The sequence below is a fragment of the Anas platyrhynchos genome, chromosome Z (genome assembly GCF_047663525.1).
Source record: "Anas platyrhynchos isolate ZD024472 breed Pekin duck chromosome Z, IASCAAS_PekinDuck_T2T, whole genome shotgun sequence".
Classification (NCBI taxonomy): Eukaryota; Metazoa; Chordata; class Aves; order Anseriformes; family Anatidae; genus Anas; species Anas platyrhynchos.
The window spans coordinates 75,318,062-75,330,774 of NC_092621.1; the positions used below are offsets into that span (position 1 = coordinate 75,318,062).

A 12,713-nucleotide genomic window follows, 5' to 3' on the forward strand; every position below is an offset into this window, starting at 1 on the left:
CCCACAAATTGCTAGAGCAGTCTAGATGTTTGCTAGGCCTCAGCTCACAGACACAAGAACACCCTGCAAAAATGCAAGGGCCAGTATTGATATTGTCTTTACAGTAACAAAAAGAGGTGGCATGATTTTACTGTACAATTACTAGAAAACAAACCTGCTCTTGTAAAAGACCTTTGTAAAGAATCCCGACAGAAACAGTAGTTCATTGTTGATGCTGCAAATGGTATATTGACTTTGAAGTACACTCAAAATCAGAATCTACTGAATATGAAAATAGGTTCAATAACCTTCCCCCCCATTTTTTTTTAAAACTATCTCTACTGCCTTTCACAAACACACTTTGCCATCCATATACCCCTTTAGTAGAGAACTTAGGAAAGATTTAAAATGACAAAAGCTCCTCTCACCTTTACAGCGCAAAGTGGCAGGTTCCCAAGCTTCATTTGCAGTGCAGTATGAGAGCTTTCCCTCATCGCTGTAAAACCCTTCTTCACATTCATAATGAACCGTACTGCCTGGTACCGAGCTGTAGTTTCCTACAATGTAGCCGTGCTCCATTTCAGGAGGGGAGCCACATCTAATTTCTGCAAAAGATTGGGTTAAGACCCTTCACAGCACAAAAATCACAACAGACAGCCACTGTAAGAGCAAGATAAACAGTGCAGTTTATTCATGCAGGTGGCGAAGTATTTAACAGATGGGTAAATTATTATTTTATTATTCCTCTCCCCTAGGCTTGTTTTACTCACTTGACCTTTCTCTCAAGCTATTTATCCTCTCTTCCTTTTTCTTCAAGCAGTGTGATTACACAGGCAAGTGGATTATGCCACATTGCCTCCCTGCTCAGAAACTATGTCACATTTATGGCACTATTAAATTTCTCTGATGCTGCACCTCTGAATGACTGCTGAGAGTCTGCAGCAATCACATCCCGTGGTGACTCTAACATCTCGGTATTACTGGAGAAAGTTGAACCCAAGAAGAAAAAAATAATCACGACAGGTCAGGTCCGTGGAGAGGGCTTCTGTCTTGCTGCTTGAAAGCACAGTCATGGCAGGTACTACCAGATCAAGACAGATTCAGTGTTATCTGCTTGCACACACAGCATCCAAAGACTCTCACCTTGGCAGGAATCTTTGTTCCCATCTGGATGAAAGGAATGTGCTCCACTTTCTAATTTATAACCATCATTGCAATAACACTTGTAGCTTCCTTCAGTATTTACACATCTTGCGTTGTGACCACACAGCCCAGACTCCTCACATTCATCTATATCTAAAAGTTCAGAGAAAAATATATGCATGTCATGCCAGATTTTTTAAAATTAATTACCATAGCACCCAACTTCAAAACAACTACAGCATTCCCTGAAGAGTTCTACGTAACTCCTGTTTGCTCTTCCAGGAAACAAAGGAGCTTATCATGCCTGGTGCTCAAGCATCTGGAAGGAGGAGACTCTCAGAATTTTGTAGCTAGCTGTCTTTTAAATTTTTTGTTTGTTTGTTTGTTTTTTTTTCACCTGAAAAATAGTTTCAAATACATTTATTTCAAATACATTTTTCTTTCCAGAAAAATTCAATTGCTGCAAATATCTTAATCACAACAGCCCGTGAACTTAACAAGGAGTGGACTAATATCTTGCATTAAACAAGACGAGGACATTCCAGAGGGAAAGATAAGCCTGGAGAAGAGGAGGCTGAGGGGAGACCTCATCGCAGTCTACAACTTCCTCGTAAGGGGGTGTCGAGAGGCAGGAGACCTTTTCTCCATTAACACCAGCGACAGGACCCGCGGGAACGGGGTTAAGCTGAGGCAGGGGAAATTTAGGCTTGACATCAGGAGGGGGTTCTTCACAGAGAGAGTGGTTGCACACTGGAACAGGCTCCCCAGGGAAGTGGTCACTGCACCGAGCCTGACTGAATTTAAGAAGAGATTGGACTGTGCACTTAGTCACATGGGCTGAACTTTTGGGTAGACCTGTGCGGTGTCAAGAGTTGGACTTGATGATCCTTAAGGGTCCCTTCCAACTTGGGATATTCTATGATTCTATGATAAGTATCATCTTATTTTCTTAATCCTAGATTATTTTTCTGGAGATATTATTGATTGAGTGTGACTTTGAAGCAGTAATTTAGAGTAACAGAATAAAGAATGAACAACTGAACCAATTCATAGCTGTTAGATGTCAAGTAAGTGTTTGCATCACACAGCCAAAAGTACTGTGACACAATGTCAGGAAGTAAGTTCTAAAATGACAAGAAAGAAAGACTTGTGCAGTAGGAAATGAATTTCTGGATTCCTGGTTATCAGGATTCCTTGTGTGTCTACCTGTACAGTTTGTGCCATCGTTGGGAATAAATGTCTTGTTGTTGTTAGAGGCCCGGTATCCATCAAGGCAAACACAGTAAAAACTTCCATGCGTGTTATGACACAGTGTGTGATTTCCACAGATCTTGTTGGCTCCTATCTGGCATTCGTCTTTATCTACAAGCAGATTTAAAACACATCAGAGAGATATTCAGAATTAGAATACCCACCTCATCTCACTCATCCTTATGCAGTCAGACTTCCCCTTGCTGTTTTTCTTTCAGGGTTAATTGTGAGGTGAACACCGCTTGAAAAATTAAGTATTCAGACAAATAGAGGTTGTTGTCCCTGAATGAAACTGTGAATGAAGTTTCAGGACACAGCTCAAGTTGACCTAAGGGCTGTTGAAATCAGAACAACTGCTCTTCTCTCTGCTTCCTTCCAGCATGCGCTGTCTGCAGCACTTGTGGAACTTGTGCTGATCTTCCTCCACTCACAAAATGGGCAGAGAATTAACATGGCAAAATAAGCAGCTTATTGAGATAACTGGGCCCAGTGGGTGTCAGTGCTTGTGGAGAAGGGGAAAAGACAGAGTGGAAAGTATCAGAGGGTGAGGAACTTCCCCTCTAAGCAGTGGTAAGCTATTACATTCACTCAGACACGTTATTTGATGTCAGCCTCTGATTCACATACTGATTTGGCATGTATGAGATAGTACTAAAAGGAGGATATCAATTACAGCCATAGAAAAGTGCTAAACAACACTCTTCATGTAAGGTATTTACAATTAAGAAATCTGTGTATATAGGCACACTGTTATTACAAACAGACCTTCAGCTTATAAAGCTAATTTTTATTTGTCCTGTAACCTGAAATAACTGGGAAAAAATCAGTGAAGAATGCTAATTTTAATTGTCAGCTTTATTGTCTAGTTCTCAGTTCACAATGATTGAAACAATGATTGAAAAGAATATTGAAGTGGAACCAACTTTTTTTTTGTTTTGGAGCTAGGATAAAAAATTATTAAATAATTCATTCCAATACACTGCATTTTGAAAGCAGATGTTTGATAAAAGCCCACATTTTCTGAGACAAAATGAATTTACAATTCTTCATTATAGACTAGAAACTGAATAATAGCTCAAAAGCTGAGTACAAAACAATACTTACATTCAGTACAAGTGAAATACTGCTCACGGCTAGCCATTAAAAAAAAAAAAGCACAAAAAAAAACCACCAATCCACACATATTCCATGTTTTGGAATTTCTGTCATGAAATCATAAATTTCTTATTGTGTTTTGAAGAATTCAGTGATACTACCCAAGAAAGGACATTTTAAGAATATACAATTTCCTACCGTTTTACTAACACATAGCCTACCTTGACAATGGGTTCTTCCATTCCCCACAAATCCATAGTTACAGATACAGACACTTTTTCCTTCAATTTGATGACATGTAGCATGAATGTGGCAAGTCGCACAAACATCTGGAACTGATCGGTTCACAACTGCTTTAAGAACAAAAATAAACAGTTAAAACAAACAAAAAAAAAAAACAAAACATAAAGTTGGTCTGCTGTGAGTAAGTTATACAGAATTTGAAGTGGAGATAAAATCCTGATCAGAAGACATAGAACAAAATCCTATCTCCTTCTACCTCACTTTCTAACAGGCAGGAAAACCAAAGCCATATTATTCAGCATCACCAAAAACAAACAAACAAACAAACATATATATATACATATATATAAACAAAATATCTATACTGGACAGTTTTCTCCATCTATTATTTCACAACAAACCAACCAGCTTTTCATGACAGTCGTTAGCAGAGCTTATGTGACATATAATGAATAGCTCTATTCGTATTGTTAATCTTTCTCCACATTTATTTTCATTCCCCTTTTTTGGTTTTGTTTTCTTTTTCCTCGTTTGTTCCATCTTTTTTTTTTTTTCTTTTACTTACACATGGATGTTTTGGCTACCTGTTGATCTACTGGTATCTTACATCATCCATATGTATATGGTACATAAGCTATTCATAAAAATGACGTTGAGAATGCTGCTAGCACAGCACTGACTTTATTAAAGTCATCTTAGAAATTAATTTATCTTACTAGTAATTTAGCAGCTTATCACACAACACCTAAGTTACATACTTTGATAAGGCTGTAAACATTCATGAAACTAGCATAATATAAGAACGTACTCCCCAATTTCTATTCACACTTTTTGTGCATTATGTGAATTTCTGCTTTTTGTTGTTTTTGTTTGTTTTGTTTTCGCTAAGTTGTTCCCATTATCTTCAGATGTGCACTCACTTTCCAAGCAACAAACCTCAGAACGGCTGGCTAGAGCGCAAACAAAAAGTCTATATATGTTTATACCTGTTTTACATTTCTTAAAAGTAACACACAGTGCAGAGGTTGATACCGTCTCAGCACGCTGGTCGCAGCAATAGGGACCTTTTACTTTTCTAAGACAGCCAGGACTGAGATGGATGGTGTGGTTGTTACAAAACACAAATCTCCCAGCATATGTTACGCCTCTGACAAGAAACCGTACGTTTCTACATAGTTTCCTAATACATAAACATGACTGGAAGAAGAAGGCAGCTGAAGACTCTTAGCTAGCTTTTTTTCTGCCCCATATTTATCAGAAGGGCAGCTGCCCTGTCCACGTGCGCAGTGTTTTCGTTTCCCAGCTCCTGCAGGCACTTTTCTGTTTGTGCTCCTGGCGAGAACAGAAAACAAAAACCTGTCAGCACCTCAGGGCAGCCAACATCGATTAGGAAAACCACCCTCAAAAACAGCCACGGCAAGAACTCCCTCGTGGCGCTTCAATCTTCTGATAAGAAATGGGAGTGTCTTCCTCAGATTGCTGCTCCGGGAGATAAAAAAAAAAAAGTTTTGTTTTTTTTGGGGGGGTTTTCCCACCTCCTTACCTCTAAGAGACGAAGCCTCAGCCCCACTCCCCTCCGCAGCCCCCAGGGTCTCTCTGTGGGGCACCACAAACCCCGGGAGCCCTCCTGAGGGCACCGTCCCCGCAGGACCCGAGCCCCAAACACACATCACGGCACCTGCTCGACGCCACGGCCCCTCGGAGGGTGCCACCACCCCGGGGACACCACTGCGGGTCCCCAAACCCTTCCCTCCCGTCCCCTCCTCGCCCCTCCCGACGGCTTCGGCTGCGGGACGGCGGCACAGGGAGCCGGGCCGCACTTACCCCGCCGCCGCCCCGCACAGGGAGCCAGGACCAGCACCAGGACCAGCGCCAGGACCACCAGCAGAAGCCCCGGGGCTCGGCCGCCCCCCAGGCTCATGTCCCCGCCGCCTCCGAGCCCCTCAGTGCGGCGCGGCCCCGGCGCCTCCGCATCCCCCCCGCCAGCCGCCGCCGCGCTGCCCCTAGCGCCTGCCCCCGGGGCGGCCGACCCTTATCGCCGCCCCCGGCCTTCCCCTCGGGCAGGCCCCTTTCCTCCCTCCCCCTGAAGAGCCCTTGCCCACAAAACATTTTTTTTTTTCCTTTTTATTATATATATATATTTATTTTTTCTCTTCGCTGGCACAACCCCTTCCTTCCCCAGGACGCCGCCTCTGCCCCAGGCGGGCGGGTGGCAGCGCTGATAAGGGCTGCGTGGTGGTGGCCAGCCTTCGGGGAAGTGCAGGGAAGGGGTGTTTATGGCTAAAAGGAAAGGGGTGCAACGCCTCGGGAAGCTCACACCTCGCCCCGGGTGCCAGCCCCGCCATGCCCCCGCCTGCCATGGAGCCCCCTTGCCCCACACAGGGGGGCACAAAATGGCGGCACCGCGCCCTGGGTGATGGCGGCCTGTGGGGAGCGGTGGCTGCGACAGCTCTTGGGCTCATTGGGGTCCATAAATTTAATGTGAAGGACATACCTGTACTTGGAATTGAGGAGAGCTTTTCCCCTTGTAGGCCTTCCTCGGCATACAGCACTGTCCGCAGATGATGTTTGTAATCAACACCAGCCATGCTGCCTGAAGCAGTTTCTGGTGTATGACCAATAATTCTCCTAAAGCTCATCACCACTTAGCACTTCACCAGTGCCAAGGAGAAGAAGGGGGAAGCCTTACAAAGACAGGTTTAGGCAACATTTATACACTCTAATGAGCTTCCAGAAGGAGTTTCCTCATGCGCTGTGTTGGCTTTGCATTGATGCCACACTAAGGCATCTTGATGGCCCACCATGAAGACTGAGTTTAAGTAACATAAACTCATCTTTCACTGCTACATCTGCTGTGTTACAACAACAGAGACCAAACCATGCATCTGATTTCAATGGAAATAAAATCCAGTTTCATGAAACTACCAGTTTTATTATTTTGTTTTTATTTATATAAGGTGATCTCTTCCTATATCCCCAATTACTGTTCTGTCAGCTTAAGTATGCATACATTTTTAACCAGTTTCTGCTACCCTTAGTTATCTCAACCAGGACACAAAGTGACTTGATTTCCTGGCATTGGCCAAAGGCCTCACAAGTGATCCTGCTTTTAGAACAACATGCTATAGATGCTGGTACCACACATTTCTATCGTAAGCTACTAGAGCTGAAGGCACACATTTGCAGTGGTGGTAAGTAGTTTATCACTATAAGAAGTGATTCGGAGAGGAGATGTTCCGCTCAATGTATTGGAAATGTTTTGCAAATGACATATTTTCCTCTTCCTTAGTAGCTGACCAAGATACAAAACCTCTGGCACTTCTGTTTCTACTGTTCCTTTCATAAAGAGTAGTAGCAGCAACCTCTAAGAATTATAAACACTTTATGCAGTAAAGAGGGAAGTATTATTATATTAACAAAGAGAATAAATTAAATATATAACATATAAACATTCTCTGAAGAAAGTTACAAGGAAATGTATTGGTTGAAGAAAATACAAGACCTAGACTGGAAGAAAAAACTTGTTTGCTGATTAGTTTAAGACACTTCAGACCAAAATAATCAAGGCTACTTTAATTACATCTATGTTGTTTATATATTTACATTCAAAGCACGATCATAAGAAATAAGGGTCAAAAGGATGTTAGGTCATCTAATCCATTTTTCTGCTCTAACACAAGCTTGACTATATGAAATGATTCTTGACATACTTGTCTATCCTGATCTTTACCATGACGGTGATGTTGGATTCACAGCATTCACATGCAATCTATTCCAGTACTTTGCTCTGTTTGTAATCTGAAAATGGGAATCCAAGTTTCAATTTAGCTTCTAGTTAAAATGGTAAGTCTCTGTCCTGTCCACAACAGACTCCCAACAGTCTTTTTAATCTGGATCCAGATGTGAATCAGATACTGAAAAAAATCGCAGATCGCATTTGGTCTGTGGTCACCCGCCAAGGTGCTGAGTTACTTTATTTACAAAGACAAAGATTCGGGAGAGTAAGGTAGATCAGTGTCACAACATGCTGATCCATACAGCTTGGGCAAATTTAGCATATTTAGTACAAAAATCTGTCTCATGAAAGTACAGGAGAAGATACATAATTTCTGCTCCAGAGAGCATAAGATTTTTAATCTTTTCCCTGTCAAAGTTAAAAGATCTAGTTTGTAATGTTAATATTTCTCTTGACCCTAACAGCATTACATCTTACTACCCGGAAGGCAACTGTACCAGTATTTGCTTCCATTTCTCTTCTTTGTGATAAGAAAACAGTTGTGATGGTCAATGTAATTGAATTCATCCAGAGACACATGGAAGTTTCCTGTGCGGCTTTTTCCTTGCAGCTGTCTAAATGGAGATAATCAAAAATCAAAAAAGGCAAGCAGGATTAAACACCTTCTCAGTTGTCTGTATTTGTTCTGTCTTCTTTTCAGACAGTGAATGTCACTATGTCATTTAAATCACATTCGTTTTGTAAGGATGTTTAGTGTAGATTACACTACTTACTCTGACATATAAAGACAAAATATTCGATAGTAACATCTCTTTCATCAATCGGATTTCAAAAAACACGGCAAACATCTTCAGCCAGACTAAATAAATATAATTCATCCTTGCTAACAGATTACTTAGCTTTTCATAAAGCAGTTGCATTCTCTAACAGCTTGCTATCGAGCACTTCTTTCCAGCTGGCAATGAAGAGAGCAATGGTAACTTGACAGGAGTTTTGTTCTGCCTTCCCAGCCTATTTAAAAATAAGTCAGATTAATAACTGTTTTCTGGTTATCCACTTTATTTCCAGAATAGGCAACTGCAGTTGTTGAAATGGAAATAACTGAAAAATTGGCCGTCCCCCTTCAGCTTATAATGGAAATGCTTTAGTAAATATTGCACGGAGGAAAAGCATTGTCCTGTAATGCATTTTGCTACAAAGCAAGTATTACCACTCAAGTTGTTTGCAGTGTATCTGTGTGCACTTTCAGGTGCCATTTAACGCCATTATCTTTGCCATTGTCTCAACTCCTGATGAATGAAGCCAAGACCAAAAAAAAAAAAACAAAAAAAACCCACACAGAAATGGGATCTTTGTGAAAGAATTCAAGTGCCAGATACCTGAATTCGATCAAACCTTATTAAACCTTAATTATTGAATACTTCTGCAACACTTCCCTGGAGGATAGGCCTTGGATGAAATAGACATCAGAGCATGCCATATACATCTCATAGCAAGAGCATGTTAGTGATAAAGCCTGCTGACCGTTGCTGCTAATCAGAAAAGCAGTTTTACAGAGCAAAAGGGCTGCTATCTGTGGGTTTTAGCATAGAAGTTGGAGCCCAAACTGAGCTTTGCCACAAGCTCACTGTGACCTCAGATAAGATAACCCCTTTCTGCCTGTCTTGGCTTCTCCCTCCCGCCTCCGCTGTGAAACTGGGAAAATATTCCTACAGGGGTGTCCCCAGGGTTAATATCCTAAAAGTAGGTCTGGGGTAGTAGAATGTAAGCTATTCTGACAGAAGCTTTGATGTTACTACAATCTGCCCCAATTTTTAACCTATAAGGATAGATAGAAAGACTTCGGCTCATTCAGTTTATGTGGAAGCACACTAGTGTTGCTGGGTCTAGGAAAATCATGCAAGAAGGCTGCTGACATGACACTGCTGCTGATTGTTCCACGTGGTTGTATGCGAGTCATGTCATTTTGACAGCTATGCTGACTGAAGGTAATAGTTAGGAGGAGAGATGGAGAGCCAAAAAGTAAAAGTAAAGAACAGAGTACCATGCAAAACGGCACTCCCTTCGTGTGTCATTTCAAAATTAAAAAACATGGTTGTGATTTCTAGAGTTCCAGATAGATGTACAGACATCTTTTCCTTTGTGATCCTGGAATACCAGGTAATATTGGAAGAGAAAGAACTGAGCAATGATCTTAGTGCTCCTTTTGCCACGTTTCCTAAGCTCACCCACAAGAGTTTTGCTTTGTTATGCAGCTGTGCAAAACCTGGTAACAACTTCTAGTTATGGCAGCAATGGTATATGACAAATTACCAAACTATGTTATCCATGAAAAGACATGCATATGGGATTTTTGATTATGAGAAAGGAAAACAAATATTGATGAAATCCTATAAACCAAACAGTTCTCTTCAAGTATCTAATGATTCCTTTCCTACAGCTGCTTCTTTCCCTACAGACCAACTATATTTTGTCACCAGGTACTTTATTTGCATCAACACTTTGTACAATGGAGGAAAGAGAGAAGAATCTGATAACCAAAGCTTTCATAGTAAATACCTTGGCCTTTGCTCTCAGAGTTGTTTCATAAGCAATTCAGCTTTCAGATACTCCTTATCCATTGTAAAGAAACCTTTGTTATCTCAATTAGAAAGCACCTCAAAGTTACTGTATTTTTAGACTCTGGCAACACAAAGTCAACAGGATGACTTGGAGCCTCAGATTCATAATATTATGGATTCTTTTTTGGCATACAAAGAGAGAGCGCTTTTGTTTGGTTAAAACAACAACATGAGCTCTGCTCTTTGGTCTTTCAAAATTCAATTAGGTATAACTCTATTATTTCTACATTTACTGGCAGTCAGAAGAGAAAGAGACCCGGGGTGAGGACATTCATGTGTTGTCATAAATTGTAATAAAGATATAAAATTGACGTTTCTAGGGAAAGAAAAGGTCACCTAGTCTTTTTTTTGATATTAATTGCAAAACTGAGATCCTTGTTTCAAATACTTTATGATATTCCCACAAGACTCTTCAAGTCTATCAGCAATGCAGCTATCCAGAAATTGGCAATAAGATACCATTTATCACAATATTAAAGGTTGAATTCTATCTAGTAGTGAACATTTGTTATTGGACCACAAAAATACGATAGCTAAATGAGAAAATCATTGATCTTTATTGAGATTTTGCCTACTACCTGCTTCTTCCCACCAGGAAAAGTATGTATTAATCAGTATTACCTAAATAAAAGCTAGTGAACAGAGATATGCTTAAAGAGGATGGAAACGTCTGTATGGAAGCAGAAGAAAGTATTTTGGAGATAGGTGTTATCAGTCTAAATGGCCCTAAAAGTTTTGAAGAGAAGACAAACACAACGACACTGGTCATTTATTTTTTACAGACCTGAGATTATGGAGATTACTGTACATCACTGCTGATAAATTTGTGATAAAATTACCAAAACATAAGTGTTTAATACAAGTATTTGTTGGCTTTCAGAGATTTTTTTAAAGCATTGCCTAGGATTAAAATATGAAGATAGTATCAAAATGAAACCATTCTTTAATTATTCATGGCACAATCTCAAAAATTAGGCTAGTAAGTGTCACAGTAGACAGCATAATAGCTAGGAAAACCATAAAATGTATTTGAACCTCATACCTTTATGAAAAATCATAGAATCATAGAAAGTCTTGGGTTGGAAGAGACCATAAAGATCCCCCAGTTCCACCCCCCTGCCACAGGCGGGGATGCCACCCACTAGATCAAGCTGGCCATGGCCTCATCCAGCCTGGCCTTGAGCACCTCCAGGGATGGGGCATCCACAGCCTCTCTGGGCAGCCTGTGCAAGGGCCTCACCACCCCCTGAGTGAAGAATGTCCTTCTAACCTCTAATCTAAATCTTCCCTCATTTAGTTTAAAACCATTCCTCCTTGTTCTGTTATTATCCGATTAGCAAAGAGTCATTACCCATCTTTATTTTTTTATAAGCCCCCTTCAGAATCATGGAATCGTTAAGGTTGGAAGAGACCTCCAAGACCATCTGTTGATGACTTGTTGAACCTCATTAAGTTCACGTGGGCCCACTTCTCCAGCCTGTCCAGGTCCCTCTGGATGGCATCCCTTCCTTCTGCTGTGTGACTGCACCACTCAGCTTGGTGTCACCTGCAACCTTGCTGAGGGTATGCTTGATCCCACTGTCTGTGTCACTGATAAAGATAATAAAAAGTACTGGTCCCACAATGAACCCCTGAGGTATCCATCCATATCTTTATCAAGCCTTCTTTTTTTCCCCCACAGAATTCTAACACGGCAAATTCCTACTTAGTTCTTTCTGCAGGAGAAAAAAATCGCGGAATCATCACAGATGACAGTTTTCTGAAAAAATTGCTAAACAAAAGTGTTTTTGATTTTGTTTTTTAAATAACTTACTGTGTGGAGTCCTGCATGTGATAAGAAGTTCAATGCAGAAGCACTGCAAGGAGTCGAATAGAAGAAGAAAAAAAAATTATGTGTGTAAGCTATTGCTTAATTTTGATCAATGAATGGTGAAATGTTTGAAGGAAAAACAAACAAACAAACAAAAAAAAACATTGCTGTCAGGAAGACACTCAGAGACTTCTGTGTATTGGAAGCACAGAAACACACACAGGCATTATTAACCTATCTTGTGGCCGAAGACAAACAGCTATATCTTGGAAATCATGAAATTAGAAGCATCCTACCAGCCTTTGTGGTTCTTTTTGTAGCTCTTTGTACAAGTAAAGTGTCCCCTAATGACAGTGGAAGTGTTTCATTGCAGGTTACTATGTGACGGAATTATAGTGCATAACAACTCTGCTTTTCTAAAGGTCTCTGAATTATATATTTGTCCAGCACAGCTCATCTCAGACAGCAGCTCTTCAAAACCTTAGGAATACAGACTTCTGAGCATATTTTTTTATTCCAAACTACATCCATTTTTGGTTGAATCATCATTATGATTCTATTGTTATATAAATATTATATATTTAAATATATATATATATATATATATAACCCAGAAATTCAGCTTTCACTTGGTGATCCTTCTATACTGATGATTGTAAATATAATTATGCATAAAGTGAACACTTTGACCCTTAGTAAATATTTAATAACCGGAATCAAAATCTTTGGCATGCTTTAAACTTTTGGTAGCTTTTCTTCCTGAGGAATGCATGGCCAGCTTACATTCTAGAATGTTTCCCCCAAATTAACTGGAAAAGGCAGACATAAAAATAGG

General features: G+C 40.5%; 1 protein-coding gene across 2 annotated transcripts in view; it reads right to left on the reverse strand.

The window, feature by feature from the left end:
- Positions 1-5,741, reverse strand: part of SUSD1 (sushi domain containing 1) — a 46,178-nt gene extending 40,437 nt beyond the window's left edge. The window contains exons 1-5 of one of the 2 annotated variants that reach the window (XM_038170863.2): positions 5,536-5,741; positions 3,690-3,821; positions 2,329-2,484; positions 1,123-1,275; positions 408-584 (exon numbers count right to left, since the gene is read on the reverse strand). In XM_038170863.2, coding sequence (XP_038026791.1) covers positions 408-584; positions 1,123-1,275; positions 2,329-2,484; positions 3,690-3,821; positions 5,536-5,632 — 715 coding nt within the window. In that variant the 5' untranslated portion in view covers positions 5,633-5,741. The remainder of the gene's footprint in view (positions 1-407; positions 585-1,122; positions 1,276-2,328; positions 2,485-3,689; positions 3,822-5,535) is intronic. The other variant, XM_038170864.2, reaches the window with a different exon arrangement.
- Between the last annotated feature and the right edge of the window lie 6,972 nt (positions 5,742-12,713).